At 40.3% G+C, this 22894-nt stretch overlaps 1 protein-coding gene across 2 annotated transcripts in view; it reads right to left on the reverse strand.

The window, feature by feature from the left end:
- The window catches only part of ttyh2 (tweety family member 2), a 69620-nt gene that overhangs the window by 35188 nt on the left and 11538 nt on the right, over positions 1 to 22894 (reverse strand). For both annotated transcript variants that reach the window (XM_040039025.1, XM_040039024.1), the window contains exons 2-3: positions 17129 to 17301; positions 3338 to 3449 (exon numbers count right to left, since the gene is read on the reverse strand). In XM_040039025.1, coding sequence (XP_039894959.1) covers positions 3338 to 3449; positions 17129 to 17301 — 285 coding nt within the window. The remainder of the gene's footprint in view (positions 1 to 3337; positions 3450 to 17128; positions 17302 to 22894) is intronic.

Here is a 22894-nt window from a genome sequence, read left to right on the forward strand (position 1 = left end):
ACACTCTTTCCCTACAACCATAATAAATTCACCTGGACAGAATAGGGCTCTATGTGACCTTGAATATGTTCTTTATGTTCCGTTGAGGTTTTTTGACACTTAATATACGCGAGTTAAACATCAGGTTCTTACACTAGGAGTATTTACAAAAATAACTATAATAAATAAATAATTGTGTTTCAATATTAGCTTGTATCACGAAAAGCTTACCGTTTTGTGTTATTACAGAAGCTTCTAGTGAGAATGGTGTAAAATGGTGTCAGGCCAGCATCCAAACCTTAGTTGAGCTCTGGCCAATTGTTCAGTTACTGACCCAGACACTGACCTAGTCCACTGGATGATTGCTTTCCAAAAGCTCTAATAACATCCTTCACCCGCAGAGTTATTATTGGTGTTTAAACACTCCAAATATGAGATCAGTCCCATTACCACTAAAAGGCATCCAAGCGGGCCAGTTTCCAGAGCTAACATTACTGTTCGAAAGCAATGCTGCTGAAATGCAAGTGGTTTTTTTTTAACTCACTTTCCCAATAGGTTTATTTCGTGGTCTGCCTCAGAGGGAATTGAGTTTGTTAAATTTTTATAACAAACTGAACTAAACTTGTAAAGTGTGCATCTTTTTATATTGTTTTGAGCTTAAGAGTGGAGAGTTGTTCACAGATTCTCACTATGTATGACTAGTGTTTATAGTATGTTGCATGGTTGATGTTATGTACAGTAGACCAAAGCACCACTTAGGAAGTCTGCATAAAAATGATTGCTCCTAGCTAACAAGTTGTGTGCATGCAAGGCAGGTAAGCTGTGTGTATCAACTGCAATTGTTATAGTTTCAGCATCACCACCAGTTGTAATTGGCTATGCAGCATTAATTGTTTAATAACCTGTTTGTTATTTAGACGCTGTGGTGCATCCTTCATCTGCGTATTTGGCTCTCTATTTTTTTCCAATTTAAAACCAGAGTAATATTCTATATTCTCGCTATTCCTCCGTATTCTTTTGCTCGAGCCACCTTCTTCATCTTTTTCCAGGTTTCCGTGTGAGTCTGTGTCCATAACACATCATAAGCATATATTCCAGACCGTTACTAATGAAACTCTCAATAGCAGCAGAGGAAAAAAAGCATCTGATGACAAAGAACCTAACTTTCCTCCTTTTCTCACTTATATTCTGAGTTTACCCCTTTTCTAAACTTTCTAGGAGCTGGGCTAAAAGGCATTTGTGTGGTCAAAAGGGCAGAGAGGCCTTCATTGTCAATGATTTCAATGCCGATTTTAACCCCGACTCTGCCAATCAGACGGGCTTGCACTGCTCCTTGTTCTACCCATCAAAGGGCTTTGTCTCCTGGGCTCATGGTTGATTAGGTGGGGGGAGACTAGGAACTGTGTGTGGCACACTGGGCTCTTTGTCCAACTCAAGAATTAGACTCCTTAAGAGTCTATAGCAGCGTGCAATGAACTCACTCATGCACATGCACACACAGGCATGCACATTCACACACATAAGATGCCCAAATAAAGGCCACTATGTCCAATTAAGTGCTTGCACAAGTTCACACACCCTAGAGGAACATACTGATAAGTGCTCCAATATGCAATATATTATTGATTTCTCTCCACTTATTATTAGGATTCTGATAAACTAATGTGTTTGTCCACTTTCCAAAATTATTGGCAGAGAATCAGAGAACAATAAATAAAATCTAGAAATGCCAAGAGATGCATCTTTGCCTCTTTATTATAGTAATACAAGCTTAATATGCGGTTATATTGATCAAATGGAACAAATCAAAAATGCTGACTTGTGTGTCGTACAGTATGGCAGCAACTAATCACAGATGACCAAATAGAGTAGCCCAAGTGATATCTCAACCTCAGCAGTCACAGAGATCTTACATGCTTCCAGTTTAAAATATTGATGAAGTCCCACAGCTTAGAACCACTCTCCTTTTAAATCTGTGATTATTTTCCCTAATCATCAGCATCAGATGTCCTAACATGCCACAGAACACTGCTGCAGAGAGCGCGCTGCAGGCTCTCTCGAGACGTGTTTATTACCGAGGCCAAGTCGAGTCGCCACGCTGAGTGTCTCACACACCACTACATTAATCTCCATTAATACAAATGGAGACTTAATCCCTACTCTTTGACAGCGAGTTATCCTGGGTCTGCGCCTGCATCGACACTGGTCAAACGCCTGATGAGAACACACAGTGAAGGCTTTAAAACCTCAACAATTAATAGCTACACGATGTTCTATTACTGCTGGCAAATATAACTAGAAGATAACAGTTTTAAGAATGGGTTAAAAGTGCAGATACCAGTGTTAAAAAAAAAGTCTGACAAGTGATGCCAGTACTAATATTATTTTGTTTGTTTGTTTTTGCTATATAGTGTGTATATAGTGTGTTACTATTTAAATTTGATTCCTGCACAGTTAGCGTGGAGCACCTATAATTTTATTCTACATCTACAATGACAATAAAAGGCTATTCTAGTCTATATTTATGCCCTCTTTAGTGCCAAGAATACACAAAAAATCATTAAAAAAAGTCTTTCCAGTCTGCATCATGCTCACGTTCACACCTATGGGCAATTTAGAATCACCAGTTAATCTACCACCATGCATTTCTTTGGACTGGGGGAGAAGCAATAAAGCAAACTCCACTGAGACAATGCCCCAGACTGGAAGGCTAACCACCACACCACTTTTAAATATCAGTAGATATCAGTGTAAAATTCCACATTTTGGAATTTAGTCTTAGTCTTTACTGGAGTCCTAATCAAGTGTCAAATGATGGCGTTTCTTATGGAAAACTGCATCTGGACAAAATTAAAGAATCCTCAAAAAACACAGTGAACTTAACTGAGCATAAAAGACAGGACGGCTCTTTGTTTGCTGAAGCCACAGAGGCTAGGAGAAGGTGGAGCAGGCAGAGGGAGTGTGTGTCTCTCTCAGAGGACGAGGTTTGTGTGTGGAGAGGCTGTCAATTTGTGTGTAGCCGTAAATAGCTATAAAAAAAAAACCCATAAAAACATTTAAAGGCATACTAAATTGAGTCCTGTGGGCTTTCCTTCTCTTTGGAGCCTGTGTGGTTGTCCGCCTGTGTGTGGGAATACATCACATCCAGCCTTTCTGAAGTCTTCACCCAGAGTTGTTTGATTCGTGCTTCATTGGTCACTCATTTATAAACCATGCATGTTATGAAATGACGGGAATTTAATCAAATGCTTTCAATTTATTTTTGCAAACTAATACATGATGTAATCTCATCCGTCCAGAGATATGTGAAGCGTTAATTGTGTGACACTAATATGTTTGTAAATGATGCTTTACATACCAGACTGTCCACTCCACCCAGCGTGTGATTGGCGTTGTACAAGGAGTAGGTCATCTGGTATACACCGTCATTGGTCTCGCTGTTGCCATAGAAACCCACACCCACTGCGACGCTGCAGAGAAAAGATGCATAAAGGCGCAGGTGAACCTTTGCTAAAGAAGGAGCAGAATATAAAAGCAGTCTCTTGGATTTTAAATCATCTACATCCAAAGTGCTGCCATTTTCGGTCCTTAAATTAAAAGTTTGCCAGCTTCAAAGCCATTATCACAACCTGGCTGAGATTAAACATTAATGCGAAACGACCCGTAAACAACAATTTTCTGTCTACTTGAAAACATCTTTGCCAACCTGCAGTGGAAATATACAACTTACAAGGTAGTATAGCATGGCACACTGGAAAAGAGCACAACATTTTATGAATATTTGATGCCTTTTTTTTTAAAGATAAAAAAAGAATTTGGCAATTATCATAAAGCAGTATCATCAATTTCTGCATCAGGCTTGAGTTTTGGAAAAATTTTAAACGTATGAAGTTAATGAGGCACTTTGGGACAGAAATTTTGTTTTAGCTATTCAGTAATTATTTCCCACTGTAAACAGCTGTGAAGCAGTATGAATGGAATTACAGTGCGAAGGCTGAGTTGCTGAGTGTGTCGGTGAATTCAGGGAGTAAAAGCCAGCTCGCCCAAAGGGTCTGATCTAGCTTACAGAATGATTTTAGAAAGTGTGAAAAATGAAGAAAAGGAGGGTATTGTATTTCTGGAGCTTTTAATGTATTTTACATCAGGAAGCACTGCTGTTGTTAAGGCGTTAAGAATTGATCTCTCCATCGCTCCATCCATTTGTTAGACTGCTCATTTTATCCTAACCAGTGGTCTGAGTTGTCAGTTCAACAGCCTTGTCACTAACAGACATTAGCTGTCTGTCTCATCACACCGTAGTGTGTCCGATGTCTTATTTTTTGATAAATATCGCCAACTTTTTATGTAAATACAACAAACAGGATGAGGAAAAACTAAGACGTCTTAATGAATAACAATAAATTGCTGATTTATAGAAAATAAATACCTGTAATTTGTGTATGTGTGTGTTTGATGCACATATATCTCACAGCGCAATGAAGCAGCAAATGAAGCAGCAAAAGCTTTTTGGATTTCTGCGTTAATTTTTGTAAACAACACTCTTTGAATCAGAAATTATACAATACAGGCCTCTGGAACGCGTGTGCATAAATTGAAACCACTTTTGCATATTCAGCCATCCAAGGATTTAATTTGTTGAGCTGGAGCATCAGCACAAACAGAATAATAACCGGCGCATTCTAAACACACACACTTAAGTAGTCTCTCTGAGCTCCACTTTTTCCCTAAGTGCCGTCATATTGTGCTGCCATATGATGGGATTTCAAAGTAGCCGCGCAGTTGTTAACTACAAGAAGATTTAATGCTGCAACACAATGTCTCACAATATACTCCAAAGACCCTGCACAAGAATCCTCTGCAAAGACAAGGATGTCCAAGTCTTGCACTACAGACACTGAAGGCCGTAGATCAGAGCAGTGAGCAAGTGTTTTATACCCTTTCTTTTCAATAACTACGCAGGACAAAAAAGGAATACAGATCCCGTATATGACCATGATCTGTGAGAAACAGGACATGACAGAGCTTAGTACACCTCCCAAGGGAAACTACAACAGTGCAACAGTAACTTCAAAGATTATGGGCATCTGAGAAGCTTACATAGTTTCAATCCTCCTTGGATCAGGAGAACTGAACTCAACTGAAAACAAGGATGTAAGAATCTGAAAGTCAACTCTCACATTACAAATTGCACTCATATCTCTCCTCTCCAAAGTGTGATAAAAATAGACACTTTTTTATGCCTTTTTATGCCTGTTTTCTTTTTTTATTCAAGTTCATATTGCCATTGCAATGCTAAAATTACCTGCAGACCACTTTAATAGGTAGACCTGTTCTAATGCTGTCAGGCATACAGAGTAGGTCAAAACGACCTGCTGAAGTTCAAACTGAGCTTCAGAAAGGGGAACAGAAGAAGGACTTCAAACCTTGATGCAGATGTGTTACAGCTGCAGGAGAACACATTGGGTTCACCAGCTCACTAAAACAGCAGAAAATTCTACAGCAGAAAACTTGAAGAACAGTGCCTGGTCTGCTGATTTCTGCTACACCATTGGACACCAGGGTCAGAATTTAGCCTAAACAACATGCAAGCATTGTCACGATCCTGGGTCATTTTGTTGTTTATGGTTTATGTTTAAGTTCATTAGCTTATCTAATTTCATTTCTATTTTGCCCATGTTGCCCTGTTATAGTTCATTGTTTATTAGATTCCACTTGTGTCTTCACCCCTGTGTTTAAGTCTCCCTTGTCCTTCATGTGTGTCAGGTCTGCGTGTGTTATGTTGTCAAGCTCGTGTTGTCATGTTTCCTGTTCTGTTTTGAAGAGGTCTGGTGTCCCACGTTCATTGTGTTTAGTTTCACTTCCCCTGTGGCGTCATTATGTTATTTCTAATCAGCTCCTTTTCCCATGCGTTTCCACTTCCCCTGTTCACCTCCTGTGTGATTCAGTCTGTGTGTTTTCATTCATTCCTTGTCAGGTTGTCTGTTGAGTTTTCGTCATGTTTCCATGCCTTCATGTTTCCAGGTTCTTCCATGTTCAGGTATTTTTGACACACTTTGGGATCCTTAGTACCAGCTGAGGTTAGTTCAAACAGCTACATGAGCATTGTTACTGTAGCATAGCCATCCCTTTCTGATCACAGTGTACCCATCTTTTGATGGCTGCTTCCAGCAGGATAATGTGCCATGTCACAAAGCTTAGATCATCTCAAACTGATTTCGTGAACATGCCATTGAGTTCATTGTCCTCAAATGGCCTCCACAGTCACCAGATCTCAATCCAGTAGAGCACTTTAGGAATGTGGTGAAACAGTACATTTGCATCATGGATATGCAGCTGACAAATCCGCAGCCACTCTGTGATGTTATCATGTCGTTATGGAGCAAAAACTGATCTAAGCCATGAAGAACTGAGGCAGTTCTCAAAGCAAAAGCGGGTCCAAATCAATACTAACAAGGTGCACCTATAGCGCTCTGCCCACTAATAAATAAATGCTGACCATCATTTACTGAACAAGGTTAAATGTTTAGAAGGTCTTTTGTGTGTGATTTTTTTTATTGCACACAATAGTAATGCAACACACTGAAGACACTATTTGTAGGTCAGCACTACTTCGCGTGGCAGGTCAGGACTAAAAGAAAACTAAGCAGGACTCAACCTGACTGAGCTTTAGATTAAGGCTGTGGTTCCTACAGACTTATCCCTGATGTTCCGGATAAATTTTAAGCTGAAAACAGAGACTATAAGTCTGCAGCCATCAGCGCTTCCTCTAACATTCACTTGGAATGGCTAAAATCCTGCAGAGCTGTTATGATCGTTGTGGTCGAAGCAAAGTGCAGGTGGAGCTAAACAACAGGGGCAATTTTCCTAATTAGTACAGCAGAGATGGCCTCATTAAATGACCCCCTGCAGATAAACATCCCACTTGGCAGGTTACAGACTTACCCTCAGGGAGAGCAGTTAAGAAAGTGGGGACAGGCATTACAGACAAGAATAAAATCATCATTTTAGAGGAAGACAGGAAGCGATATTGACAGTCAGCACTAAAAAAAAAAGACAAATACAGGTGACGAAAGAAGTCACAAAAGCAGAGAGCAAGACCCTGGGATACAAAAAGCAAGACTGGGCGGGGGTGGGTTGGGTTCCTCACCAAAAATACATAGCATCTTATTTGTTCTTTGTATATCTGTGTTTGTGTGCTATTAGCCCCTTTAACAGCACAGATGCAGGGAATGTATTAAAGCAGTCACAGCGTGGAGAAACACAGACTTACTTCTAAAAAAGGCAACTATTTTAGGCAGAATTCAGATTAAAAGAACTGAGAGGACAAATAGAAAGTCTCTTCTTTGCCTTCTCTATCCCCTTTGTACTCCCTCGGTCCTGCCAGTTCTCTTAGTGCTGCTACTTGAAATATCCATCGTCTAATTCAAAGAGAAAGAACACCATAGATTTGAGTAGGCATGTACTGAGCAAGAGTCCAAACTGTCACATTGATAAATGAATAAGTACATAACAGACAGTGATGGGAATTAATAATAAAATAAAAAAAAATAACCTAAAAAAAAAATTCAGCCTGAAGCAAAAAAAAAAAAGCTATGCTAAATAGACCCTGACAGGTCTGAATATTGGAAATTTTGCCCCAGAATGGCAGCAATGAATCTCTTGGGATGATAAGTATAGACGGGTGAGCTTATATTTTTTACGCTGCCCTACTGAACTCTCAGCAGGGGAAAATCCCCTTTGATATAAACTACGAAACACAAATAGTTACTTTTCATCTTTTTTTTTAGAGCTACAAAAAGTCCAGCATAGCTCATTTAAGTTCGGAGAAGCAGTAAAAACAAACGTACATGCTGCCAATTACTTGGTTGGTACATTTATATTGCTGATAGATTTTGTGTTACGGCTGCTCGTTCCAAAAGCTTTCCTCGAATGGATTCAGTGGATACACAGACATCCTCTCTCACTTGTGCCCTCTGTTATAATTTCTACTTTGTGACTGTCAAGAGAGATGTTCCACAAAAAGAAATTTAAAAAATGTATATTTAAAATCGACAGGAAAAGAGAATAATTTTTAACGATCTTTTACTTTTTTTATAGGCAGTAGAAGCAAAAAAAGAAAATCCCCTTTATTCAGTTTCCAAAGTCGGACTGATCATTTCAATGGTAACCACTGTCCCTGGAATCCACTGGATTGCTGTGTGGAGTTTGCATGTTCTCATTGTGCCCATGTGAATGCTCTCCATGTACTCTGGCTCTCTACCACAATCCAAAGACAGGCATGTTAAGTCTGTTTGTGTTAGCCGTGTGATAGACTGGCGACCTGTCAGTGTTGCATCCCACGTTTCCATACAGCAACTTAAATGAGCAGCCGTCCAACACCCCAGATCTGGAAATGAACGGGTATCTTCAGTGTTGCTGTGCTTGGGCATGACTGTCAACCTTTGCCTGTTATTCTCTCTTTTATGCAATACGCACTCTTCAACAGCACTTTTGCGGAGCATAGTGAGGCTCAAGATTTTACACATTGTGTGGCTTAAATAGGGTATTTTCTGGAATGGCTGATTTATTTTTCTCTCACATGCCCTGTATTTGTTATTTACATAATGCGTGTTCTCACGAGGTATCACTGAGGAACTGGAGATCCATGCTCTTGCACGGACAGTGGTCACAGTCCATGAATGCCGTGCTTAAATCCAACTGATTGCTCAAGTGCATTTGTTTAAGTGTGCCGGCGTATGGTTCTCCTAACCCTGCCAGTGCACAGCACACAGTGATCAGACAGAATTGAACAGTTTACCTTTTGCATACACCGATAGTTAATAAACTCACCCTCTTTGGCATAATGTGCCTTGTTGGCATTCAAATAACCCCTCTGTAATTCACCTTGCAGTGACTGTGTGGGAATGAACTGTTTGGTTTTTGTAAATCACACCCTTCTTTAATCAAACTGTTCTTCTGGGAAGACTAAAGCAATATCAAATTAATTGAAATTCTTTTTAAAAACCCAAATGCTCATTGTGTGCCAAACTATCACGGTAATATACCTCAAGTAATATTCTAAACTGCAAACTATCATAGTTATAGTAAAAAAAAAATCAGTCCAGATGTCCTCAGCATGAGCAGCCTGATCAGTTATGATACACCATAATTACAGAGGTAATGTGCTACACCATGGGCAGGGCTGCAGCTACAGCTGAGTGACATCTGCTCTGGCTTCACCAGTGTTAATTATAACGGACATCACAGCATATCAGACCTAGCCACTGTCAAACATAATTAGAGTGGAGGAAGTCAAGAGAAAAGGGGGAGACCGATCAGGATTATAGAGGGAAGGGAGGCAAAATCAGGGCAAAAAATAGAATTAGGGTGTAGGGAAAGGGTGAAAAGGACGGATGGGATTAATATGAAGCCAGTTTTCAACTTCAGTACAAATCCGGTGTGAAATCCACTAGGCAAACACATCCATGTTCTATTTCATCCAGTAGATGGACAAAATCAAAGTCAGGAATCAGATGAAAGACAGTCTGTTTCCCACAGGATGTTTCCTCCAACTTCACTGATCTCATATTTTATCCTGTCTTAGCTTACCAAGTCAGGCAACATAAACCTTTTAAGTGCAGTCCTCCCCATTAGAGGGAGCTTTTTTGTTATGGACTGCAAATGATAATGAACTGGTCTGAACAACAATGCAACACACTTTATAATACTTTAAAGTAGCTAACGCTGATGGAGAGTTTAACTTAAGGCTTGTGGTATAATTTACAGCAGCACAGAAGTGTAGACCAGACAGATGGACATGATTTTGTTTAAAGGGTATAAATATAATCAGAGGAGGAAGCATAGACTTAGACTTTATTCCACTATACTCTAAACATGTGTAAAATAAAAGGTCAAACTTTATCACAAAATGCAATAAAATAAAGCACTCTTATATTCACCAAAGTGATTTCTGTCCAAAAGAGAACCCAGTTCACTAGAACAAAAACAAGAATGTAAATTAAACAAGGTTTAAACCAAAGTTCACAATCGAAACTGAGCAAATACAGAGAAGAGTGAAGCAGAAGCAGATGATGGGTGAGAAACTCAGGCTTAGAATTCAGACAAACTGACAACTAGAGGGTGAGACAAGACTATAAATACACAGGAACTAATTGGGAAACAGGACACAAGGGAAACCGATGAGGTTTGGGCTGACACCCAACAAGCCAATAACACACACAGGAAGGGTGAACGAACACTGGACACACAAAGTAAACAACTTAACAAAGAAACAAACAAAAAACACACACAGAAAAAAAAGAAGAAGGAGATCTTAAACGATACCAGGTCACATGAACCAAGACTCACTGATCCTGGTTCATTTGTCCTTTGAAGGCTCAAGAATATTTGATTAGAACAGCAAGATTCACTCATAACTGAACCCTGGTCAGTGACAATGAAAGGTCCGAGCTTTGTGACATGGCATGTTATCATGGATCCTCTTCTCCATGCCTTGGTTCTAACAAGTGGTTATTTGAGGCACTGTTGCCTTCTTTTTACCTCAGCTAGTCTGGCCATTCTGCTTTGACCTCAGAGAACTGCTACTAGATATTTTTTCTTTTTTAAGGCAATCTCTATAAACCATGGGGATGGCTGTGTGGTGCAATCTTTGTAGATGAGTAGTTTCTTGAATTGTCAGACCAGCCAGTCCGCCGTCAGCAACCATGCCCATTCTGATGCTCGATGTGAACCTTAACAGCCCAAACATGTCTATATGCCTAAATGCCCTGATTTGCAGCGATGTGATTGGTTGATTATATATTGTGTTAATGAGAAGTTGAACAAAATGCACGGGCTTAATATATATAACAAAATAGCATCATATTACATATCCTAACCTACAAATACGATCAATGAGTAAGATCTTTATTTATTATTTATCAGGATTCTAATCTAAGCCCGACAACAAAAAAAAGTAAAACACCACGATATCTTTTCAAACCGAAACACCCAATTTTCTCTGTCTCTTTTAAAGTTAATAGGTAGGAAGCAGAAAAAAAGTGTGAGAGGACCAGCTGAGCCCAGCTTGACCTCTGCTCAAGAGCTGGCTATCATCAATCAAATTCAGATGATACAGGAGAGGGGCTCTTCCTCTAAGGACTGGCAGGATGCAGCAGCGCTGACTTCAATTTGGTAAAGCAATCTTATTGTTTGTGTCATATCATCGCTCACTGATCTCCATTTCCTTTATGTCACTTTTTCTTTTAATATGGTGTGCATTATTTTTTTCCATCCAGATTGAAGCGATGGGGCTCTAAAATTATGGACTCAGTGTACACTAAAGGACTGAGCTGGTGATTATTTTTATCAGTGCAATGAACACAGCTAGTTTCTTCCATTGGAATAAATTACACATGGTAAAGTTTCCCTCCATCATCTACTTAATAATCCTGCTCCTGAGTTGGTTTGACCTTACGGATATGTTGCTGTGACAACAAATCCTGCAGATGCTTTTAAGAACTAAGAAATCCAGGATCAAGGCAAATGGTCACCAATTTAATCCAGCTAAAACGTTAATCCACGTATGGCGATCCAGCCCAGGGAAACAAAGGAGACATGGGACAGCAGAAGGGAGGAGAAACAAAAACTTCATTAAATGCAGTATGTCTCCTTGTCCCTGTGGGAGTGGAAGAGTTCTACTCCCTAATCACGCATAATCTGATTTATAAATTAGAGAGCAACACCCTTAAATCAGATAAATGAGTCATTACACTCTAATGCTATTAAGTCTGTTTTAAAACCCTCAACTTCAATTCTACCAAATTGGATTTAATAAAAATGAAGCACAACAGTGCTACATCTAGTTTAAACATATTGCTAATAAGCTTTCTCGCTGTTTTAGCAATTTGGAGAGCTATTGAATTCGAAGATAAGCACAGCTCACCAAAAAACACGATGATAAACTTTGCATATGTCAGATCAACCTATTAATCTGGACTAAAAAATGAAAAGACACAAAAGAAAAACACTAATTATACAACAATTAGCCGATGTCGCCCATTTTTTTCCAGCGGTTTCTTTATGTCATCAGTAGAAAATGACTTCTGTTCCCATCAAGTGAAACAGTGCTCATTAAAGTTTCTTAAAATATAGAGCGTCTCAAATGAGCAGTACTCTCTACATTAAAAATGTATGATGCAAAAGAGTGAAAATACAGTGGAGAGCACTAACTAGCAGAGGACCAGGACTATAGGAACTCTAGGCTATTCCATCTAATGACATACTGAACATGCCGCTATGTTTTTTTGGCATCGTGACGACAGATTGGCTCATGTTGTCAGATGTTCTTGAGAGCCCTTTAAAACTGACGTCCTAGATACCAGACAAAGTTTCAAACCATGTGTCATGACCTTGGGGCTTCTGGGTTTGTAAGCACCAGGTATTTTTTTGTGAATAGGAGGGAAAAAAATCAATTTTCTGAATCCATTGCTCTTCATACTTCACTGCTTATCGGCTGTGTCCCCTTTATTTGCTGTTCTACCTGTTAAACTTTCTCTCGCACTCAGCACATGAGGGGTTTATATTAACAAAGTTACCATATGAACTGAAGGTGAAAAATTTTCATCACTACCAATAACTTTCTTATATTTTGTATAAAGGTTCACTACATATTTAATCTTTGCACAGTTGTTAAAACAATTGCTAATCTATTTCACTAAATCCACTGTGGGTTTAAGACTTAATCATTTTTTTCCCCACTTGTGCTCCTTTTCAGATTTTACAATGCCACTCACTGACTGTTAAACATTAATCTTAGGGCTGCCCAGTAAGTCATATCATAAGCTTAACCATGATTCTGGCTTCCCACAGTTAAATTAATATGATCAGGCGATAGTGAAAATGAATTCTTCACCGATAAAACACAAGGTAAATCAAGCACTCCCTACACATGCCAGCTGTTTCTGCACCATGCAGCTTTAAGTTTCCTTGACTATTCTGGGTGACATTGTAACACAGTGACATTACATTTAAAGATATGATATGATAAAATCCAAGTGTCTGGCACAGCAGCAGAAATGAATCATCATCCTTTCCCTGGAAATAATTCCAATTTAAGGCAAGTGTTAACCAAGAAAAGATCTTAGTCAAAGAGTGCTGTGGAGTTGTGTCTGCTCAGCACAACACAACTTAACTTATTCAGCCATCTGAAAACATAACCACAAACTGTAGTTTGTTTGTTTGTTTGTTTTTGTTTTTCATATCCATCCTTCCATCTCTCCATCTTTTTCCACTTATCCGGGGCCGGGTTGCGGGTGTAGCATCCTAAGCAAAGATGCTCAGACCTCTTTCTCCCCAGCCAGCTTCTCCAGCTTATCCATCCAGCTCATAAAAACACCAACATAGTTCCATTCTGCTCGACCAAAGATGCACATTCTTTGCTACAGAGATGCTGAGCACATGCAGGTGTTACGAGCAGTGAAATACTTTATATTTGTCTTCTGGGAGATGCATTTAGGTAAGCTAAATAAACACTTAATTGTCGGCAAAGATGTTCTAATTAACTGGAATGTAAGAGCAAAATAAGTAGACTGTTTATTGAATTTTGTTTTACGTTTTGGGCCACTTTTTATTTTTCTTCTAAGACGTCCACTGAAATTAGGTGAATAAAGAGAACCAATTAAAATTTACTGTAACACAGGAATGTAAGATAATATGAATGTGAGTGAAAGTGCATTAACAAAAGATTTTCAAAATGATCATAATAATCGTTTTGGACATAGTCGTGCAGCACTAATTAATCACATGACACTGGCAGTAGATAACCAACCAGGTGAGTGAGTTGTCACCTTATTCAGTACTGCTGGTTGGAGCCACCATAATTTGTGTTGATCTCTGTTTATTAGAATGATTATAATGGTTAATAACAAACTACTGGGCCACACTGAAAGTAGAGGACTCCACTCATTGGGGATCTGTGTGTGAGACTGATAAAAGCTGATGGGTTAGTAACATCTGAATCAGGTAGTTACTAAGCATGGTTGTCACATGGTTGACTGTCCCCTCCTTTGTGGATAGTCGAGTAATTCAATTATCCACTTTGCGAGGACAGCGGAGCTCATTGAGGGATTTGATGGGTTCTATGTGGCGATGTAAGTGCTGACTGTGTTACCTAAGTTCACGTGTTCGAGTCTGTCGCAAAAGCCGAAACTTTAATGAATGAAAAGTTGGATCTTGCCAAAAATAATTAGCTGCTTTAGGCTTCCTATACCAGCTAAAGGCTATAACACTAATGCCATTAATCTATTGTATATATCACAGCTAATGTCACTTCACATCAGGGAAGTTTTCAGTTCACCACAGACTTGATGAGATGCAGCAGCCTCCAGCCAAAACAAATCACATTAACTGCAACGCTGCTCCATTATAAAATCTGAGGGGAAATACTGCGTCTGATATCATCTTAACGATAACAAAAAAAGAAAACATTTATCCTTAAAATAGTATCGTTTTCACATTTTAAGTGGTTTATTTAATACGTGATTTTTGCATAAAATGCCATACTTGGGGTTGGCACTCACACAATGTGAGGGTGACACAAAATTTGTGCTAATGAAAAATACAAATTCATTGCACTGGGTTGCATTATTCTTCCAGTGACATAAACAAAAAGTTTTTAAACAAGCAAAACAAGTAGGTTACGTCTGCAGCAGTACAGTTTGATACTTGGGCCTGTACAAGCGAGAGGAAACGCTGTTCAGTCATTCAGCAAGCCAGGAAAACTAGGAAGTCATTAAAACTGCACTGACTGGTGTAATTTTCAAGACCTCTACAGTATGATATTCCTGCCATATTCCCAGTGAGACACAGAAGGGATTTTGATAGGTAGAATGACCTTCATGTGCTTCATTTTTTTTCCAATAAATAATTTAACAATACAACTGAAATAAAATTTTAAAATACTATAGTCATGTTTTGTCCCTCTATATTTCTACATTCTTTTGGCCTGCATGTGCAGCATATACTATGAAGTATTGTGTCTTGATCCTCCCTCATTTCTTTATATTTTGCTTCCACGCTGGTCTCAAGCTGTAGTTCTCTGGGCTTTCTCTGAGTTTTTCTTTGGGCATTGGCTGCTTTTGCGTTCATTTTAATTCCACTGCTTGTACCTGTTTTTTTGTTTGTTTTTAAAGCCTAAAACTTGGCATTTCTCAGTATGGAAATTGGGCAAGTGAAGAACACAAATAAGAATTAGCAGCTCTAAAAAAAATTATCCACAGCAGAGGATCTGTATCTGAAACTCTAAGATGACCTTTCTGACCTCAGGAAATGGGAAAATATCCACCAAAGACCTGACAGAGGAAATGACAGATGCATGTAGGCCTACAGTTGATCCAACTACTTGTTTGCTAGAGGATCAGTAATGGTCTCAGTGGAAGAATGGCTGCCAAGAAGCCATCCTTACGGGAAACGGGGAGAAAGGGCTGTGGTATGCCAAAAGAATTGCACTGAAAATCAGTTGCAAAAAGTCTTAGGGAAAGATGAATCCAAAATCACCAGTATGGCCAGGACAGATGTACAACACTGACTGTGTGCAGCAATCTGTAAAGGATGGTGGAAGCTCTCTCATAGTTTGGAGTTGCATTTGAGACAGTGGTGTTGAGGATTTTGTCAAAATTGATCAAATTAAGAAAACAGAAAAGTACGGTCAGATTTTGATCCACCATGCAATACGATCTGGAAAGTCTCAATGTAATTTTTTCCACATGACAATGATCCCAAACACACTACTTGGACAGAAAATCCCAGAGTTGAATACTATCAGTCATAGATTGGCCTCAGCAGAACGTGGATGTCAACATTACTGAAGCATCATCTTGAGAGAGAATATAACAAAAGACAGGCTGCATTCAAAGAAGAGCTTTGAAAGGTCTGAAGCCTGGAGAACTATTCATGAAGACTGCTTAAAGAAAACTTCCCTAACAGAGTTCAGGCTGTGCTGAAGAATAAATGGTAAATGGCCTGTATTTGTATAGTGCTTTACTAGTCCCTAAGGACCCCAAAGTGCTTTACACATCCAGTCATCCACCCATTCACACCCATTCACACACTGGTGATGGCAGCTACATTGCAGCCACAGCCACCCTGGGGCGCACTGACAGAGGCGAGGCTGCCGGACACTGGCGCCACCGGGCCTCTGACCACCACCAGTAGGCAACGGGTGAAGTGTTTTGTCCAAGGACACAACGACCGAGACTGTCCAAGCCGGGGCTCGAACCGGCAACCTTCCGATTACAAGGCGAACTCCCAACTCTTGAGCCACGATCGCCCCGATCGCCCCGAAGGCAGACATACAAACTATTATAGACTTTATTTCCATGTTTGCATACATTTCAGTGAATCAATGCACCTATCCCCTATTTTCCTACCAAAATATAAATGAAAGATGTGCAGCTCATTGTACTGCTTATTGTACAGTAACCGATCCACCTACATTTTGGTTTTTGGTTGTTGTTTTTTTTTGGTTTTTAATTATAATTTGCATAATAGAAAAGCTGGCTGCCAGCTGGCTGCCCTAGCCAGTAATGCACAATTGCACTTCCACATTGTCAGCAGAACATTGACAATACGCCCACATCAGGATAGCTTCCATCAACCACTGGTATAGTGCTTGAGAGCCACAAATGCCAGTGGGATATTTTGTTAATACCAGAGTGAACTCAGCGTTGGATGAATTTTTATTGTGCCTCAAAATATAGTGACCATAGTTTCCTAAAGAGCCATTTTCAACAACACAAATTCAAATCCTGTGGAACATTTTCAAAACTAGAAATCACTAGAAATGAACAAATGGTAGAGATGCATGAACCTACAGTGTTTACAAAGCCCAGAAGGAGAGGCTCCGAACACACGGAGAATATAAATGGAAAGACAAAAAGACAAACAGAGTGGACAAATACACAGAGAGTCTACGTGCTACAGACTAATAAGTTAGTGTGGGAATAGAGAATGTGCAGTGAAAACATCACAGCACTTACAGCTCTGTATGAGGAATACAGAACAACAAATAAAGAAAATGGGAAAACACAGAACTGCAGACAGCAGCGGAGAGCGTGTGCGAACTGTAATCACGGTTATTCATAACACGCTGTCTGGGTCGTAATTCTCTCACCATGTGATGAGGCCGGCGGCGACTGCCGACCAGGTGACGCAGCAGGAATTAGGTTTCTTGCTTTCCTCCTCCTCCTCTTTACGGCAGCAGCACAAGCAGCTCAGGTAGATGGCCAGACACAGAAGGTTGAGGCCAAGCCCTGCCGCCGCCACACAGCCCAGGAATATGAGTGACTGCAGAGGGTGAGAACAGGAGGAAATAAATCAAACGCCTTGTGTCATTGCAAGGAAACTTATTATTTTATAAGCACCGTGCTGTAACATCCACACGGCAGTAAGAAAAACCAGAGGTCTATACCATTTTACTACAAAGTACTAAAATGCAAAGTAATTTACAGTCTGTATATTAAACTGCACACAAGTGACATTGAGTATAATTACATTTTCACATGTTTCACCACATTTTTTTCCTCTAAAAGTTCTTGTGATTTAAAATGTTTCTCAAGCATCAAATGCAAAATGTTGGCACACTGAATTATTAATTAATATTACTGGATAATTACTAGTGAGGAAGACGTTAACACTTAAGTTGTGAAGTAGTGGAAAAAGTAACTTGAACTGCTTTAAGTGCCCACTGTAATTAAACTATTGCTTTTTAAGTATCAGTAAAATTTAAATAACGAAGAAATATTCTGTATACAGAGCAACCCTTATATCAGTACAGCTCGCTGGGTTTAACTGGCTTCTAAATTGTGCTAACTTCCCATACAAATAACCAGTTTCCAGCTTTGCTGTCAGCCCTTATTGTGATTTGTGTGGTAATAACACACATAAACAATAATAAATATGCCTGCATCAGCCATGGTAACAAGGCCAGCTGCATTCTGGGATCCCGAATCCAACTGGAAAGCAGACAAGACACCTCCTCGTACATCTCTGGGTACACTCCTCTCCCTCTCAACCCCTCCTTTTAGCCCCCATCCCACCTTCTGCGAAAGATGGAGAGCGGTGACAAAAATAGCAACAAGACTGTCATAACAGGCCCAAATGAAATCTGCATCCATCTGTGAGCAGATGGGTTTATTCGAGCTCGGTCCCCTCCTTTCCACCCCCTTTACTCTTCCTTTTTAGTTTTCCTGAAATCTTTTCAGTGCTGAGCCATCTGTTCTCTCGCCTGTGATGTCATGTGTCCTGCAAGTGAAGTGGTGGGATTAAAATTCAGCGACGGAAGAGTTTGCGAGAATATATCGTTTACTGCTATAAACAGCCAGTTGAACCACAAATCTAAAAATTCTCTGAAATCAGAAAACTAGCAACACTTTATTTAGAAGTCTTCATAACTGCAAGGTATCTTTGGATAAAAGCATTTATGTTTGCTCTTTTTGCACAACAAATCTTTTATAACTTTACTTTACTCCCTTCCCACTAAAAAAACACTATTTGTTTCTACTGGTCCTGTTGAGGTGCTTTACATTTTTTTTCATTATTCATCTCTATAAAAAAAACCCAAAAAACTCCAAACTGTGTTCCATTAATGAAGCCTTGAGCAGAGCATTTTCACACTCAACATCTTGGCGTTTTGAAATCTGATGTGAGGCCGAGGAGACTGGATGCTCATTGGCTAATGACTTGTAACTCCCAAATCCTTAGCCAGTGCCCATATCCTGGAGAATCCTCCTTCCCAGCTCTAACAGTGACCATAATTCACAAAACAAACTTCATGTTAGACCTCAAAGGAACTCAGCACAGGAAGTCATGATAATCATGTTTACAGAGGTCACCGAAGAAGACAGCAAACAGCTTGTTTTCCATTAACTTCTGTTCAGGTTTTGCTGTCACATCACGTGAATAAGGCCTGAGTTACACAGGCCTAGAAACCAGTTGGCAAACATCTAGAAACCACCGGCTGCAAGGGAAAAATACATATTCCCCAACTGATCAGAGAGTGGTTGCTGGAGTTTGATGGCAGCAGCTGTGAAATTAATGGTCAAAGATTCAGTTACATAGGCCTAGAGTCCAGTTAATGACCCTTCTTGAATGTTTGCTGGCAGTTGCTGCAACTTGCAAGTTGAAATTGGCCACAAATAGGTATATCGTGCTGAAGCAATAACCTGCTAGCAACTGCTTTGGGCACTAACAGATTGGCGCAGTCACTTATAGTTGCATGTAATGTGTGGATGATGTTACACAAGAAACATCATTAAACAGCTTGCATTGCCGTCATTATTCCACCATTTATACAGTTGTTGAGAATTAGAAGCACCAGTCTTGACTAAAAGGTGACTTGAACATGGTAAAGATAGTACTGCAGATACCTATTGTATGTGTGTAGAAAGCCTAAGCATGAATATAGCTTCTAAATTATGCCAACACTGAAGTGACTTAAACCTGCCACCCGATGGCAATAGCTGTGGTTCCAGATTTTTCCCATAGACTACAGACGTAGTGGTGTTGGGTGCCATCTCCAACAACGGTGAGGTGGCCTACATGGACGAAGTGAAGAATCTGGCATCATGGTGCCAGGACAACCACCTCCAGCTGAACGTTGGCAAGACCAAGGAGCTGGTGGTGGACTTCAGAAGGAGTCAGCACAGAGACTACAAGCCCATTATCATCAATGGAGCTCCAGTGGAGAGGGTGCAGTCCTTCAAGTATCTTGGTGTCCACATCTCCTCAGACCTGACATGGTCTGCCCACATTCAGGTCCAGACCAAAAAGGCTAGGCAGCGCCTGTATCACCTACGACAACTGAGGAAGTTCAGGGTCTCTCCAAAGATCCGCAGGATTTTCTATACATCCGCTGTGGAGAGCATCCTCACACAGAACATGACATCGTGGTTTGGGAACAGCTGTGTGAAGGACCAAAAAGCTCTCCAGAGAGTGATCCGTACAGCAGAACGCTGCTGCGGGATTGCTCTCCCCCCGCTTCAGGACACCTACACCAGGAGATGCCGGACTAGAGCAGCGCAGATACTGAAGGACCCGTCCCATCCTGGCAACAAACTGTTCCAACTTCTGCAATCCGGTAGAAGGTTCCGCATCTTCCGGGCAAGGACAGAGAGACTCAAGAGGAGCTTCTAACCCCAAGCCATCCGGGCCCTAAACACACACACCTGTCCTCTCACATCATCTATAATTGACTGAGACAGGACTCTCTTCCAGACACTCTAAACCAAGGCACAATGTACATTTCAAATTCCTTTAATTTTAAATATGTTTATATTGTCTATTCTGTAAAATAGTCAGATTGTCTATTCTTATTTAATTCACTTAATGTACAGAATTCACCTGCTTGCTGCTACTACTGCACATTCACCTAATGTATATACTATATATATATATATATATAATGTTCTTCCTCTACTCCCCCCCCATTTTTGCACATGTCGAGGAGCGTGTCAGGTTACATTTCACTGTGTTTTATACTTGTATAACTATGCATGTGACAAATAAAGAACCTTGAACCTTGAACGTCTATGGGAAAATGGCTTTCTATCTGAACCTCTGTAAAAACATCCCTACTAAATTTATGGGCTCAGTCTCTAAATTCGGGCAATGTTGACCAAGAAATGGTTATATCACATTTCAAAATGGTTTTACTGCACACATCCAATTACAAGTTGTTTTGTTTTGTTTTTTTCCTAAAGCATATAGTTGGGGCTGGATTTCCTTTTCAGTCACCTTTTTCACTCAACATGTGTTAATAGACCTCTCTGCACTGAATCATACTTGTAATCTCTGGCTGTCTTCCACAGCATGTCTTTATCCCGTCTTCGTTCTCTCACCCCAACCGGTCGCAGCAGATGGCCCCGCCCCTCCCTGAGCCTGGTTCTGCTGGAGGTTTCTTCTTGTTAAAAGGGAGTTTTTCTTTCCCACTGTCACCAAAGTGCTTGCTCATAGGGGGTCGTATGATTGTTGGGTTTTTTTCTCTGTATGTATTATTGTAGGGTCTATCTTACAATATAAAGCACCTTGAGGCGACTGTTGTTGTGTTTTGGCGCTACATAAATAAAGTTGAATTGAACTCAAGTTTTTAGCTAATATCAAAGTTAGACCAGCCCTTCCTTGTCACATCTGTTTTTTTTGAAACGAAGATTGTGACAGCAGAAACACTCATCAGGCTTCAAAATGGGACTTCAGAAACCTGTGGGTGACATCATTATAGCTATGTCGATTTTTACACTGTCTGTAGTTGCATGGCTTGTAGAATACATGACATTAAGAGGGAAATACGGGTAACAGTGAAGATGCAAAGAGCAGAGGCAGTGAAGGTGGACAAATTTAAATACCCTGGGTAAATCATTTGAAGCAATGGACAGTGCACAAGACAGGTAAGAAAAGGGTGCAGGCAGTGGGTCAGGATGAGTGTCAGGGGTGATTGTAACAAGCATAGCAGCAGGAGTGAAAAGGAAGGTTTACAAGATGGTAGAGAGACCTGCAATTATATGTTATTTGAAGACAGGAGTTCGAGCTGGAGGTGGCAGAATTAAATATGTTAATATTTTCAGTGGGAGTGATCCAGAGGGACAGGATAATAAATTAGTATACCAGAGGGACAGCTCAGGGTGAGCAGTTTGGGAATCGTGGATATACAGGACAAAAAAAATTTGAATATAGATCTGCCAGCCAGGATGGAAAGAGACCACAAAATGGATTCATGGGTGTAATGAAGGAGGGTTTGGTGTAAAGGAGGAGGAGGCAAGAGACTGAAGCAAATGATCTACTGTAGTAAACCCTAAGGGAACCAGATGAAAGAAGAGGAAAATGGTTGCATGGCTTACAGCAAGCTGGCTCACAACCCCTCTCATGATTAGTACTGTAAAAAGTGCATTTACTTTCTAGCAGTAAATGTTACTGAGTGTTACCTGCTTACCTGTCAGAAAAATTCTAGCTAGCAGACATGGCTGCCAGCTGTTTGCTAGCTAACATCTGCTAGCCTCCTTGAAAAAAAAGTTCTCACTAGCAAAAATTATTTATATTTATGGAAAAAAAAAACTTTTTTTCCTATAATACATCAAGTTTGTGATGGTGTGGGAGCCAGTGACTCTGTTAACGTTGGCTCGAGCAGAAGAGCAGCACTGAGACAAGACACCCGGGAGCTAGCATAAATGTTAAATACTTTGCATTTTCACTGCAAATGAGTGAGTCCTTCACATAAAATCAGTGCACATGGCATTAAAGGGAACCAAGAGAGCAAGGTGAGGCTTCCTATTTTAGGCTATGTCACAATGCTTTCACACTTTGACCAAAAATAAAAGGCAATAGAAGAAAATGCTACATATAAAGAAGTTCTTTAAATGAAAATTTAGCACTTTGCAATTTCGCAGTGCTCAGACAGATGGATGGGAGCGCTCACCAAGGTGAGACAAAGAGAGCTGGAGCGAGAGCGACATCTTAAAGCAGGGTGGAGTTTTTGAATGATGAGAGCTGGCATAAACTGGGTGTAATTGAGGTGAACACAGTAAATGAGATGGAGATGTGGGGGCGCAGGTGGAAAATATGAACAGAGGGGGATGGGTGGGAGACAGCTTTGGATTTTTCAACAGAGGAGAGAAAAGGGGGAAACTCCCGCTGAACGAACAAACACTAGGCCACCGGGCCCCTCTTATCGTCATGGTAACATGCATGTTAGTTGTTGCCCTTGCAGCAGGGAAGGAAGACGAGTGAACGGGCGAATTATCAGCCTATTTGAATTAAGCAGCATGTGACAGGCTTGGTTAAATTGCCATGCCTCTGTCTTGTGATTCCTATGCAGGCAGGGAATGCAGAAGAAGCAGAGAAAGTGACAGAATGAGAGGAGCACAAGCGATTATGTTTTTGTTGACAA

This window comes from Simochromis diagramma, unplaced genomic scaffold (genome assembly GCF_900408965.1).
Source record: "Simochromis diagramma unplaced genomic scaffold, fSimDia1.1 OVJJ01000402.1, whole genome shotgun sequence".
NCBI classification, from domain to species: Eukaryota; Metazoa; Chordata; class Actinopteri; order Cichliformes; family Cichlidae; genus Simochromis; species Simochromis diagramma.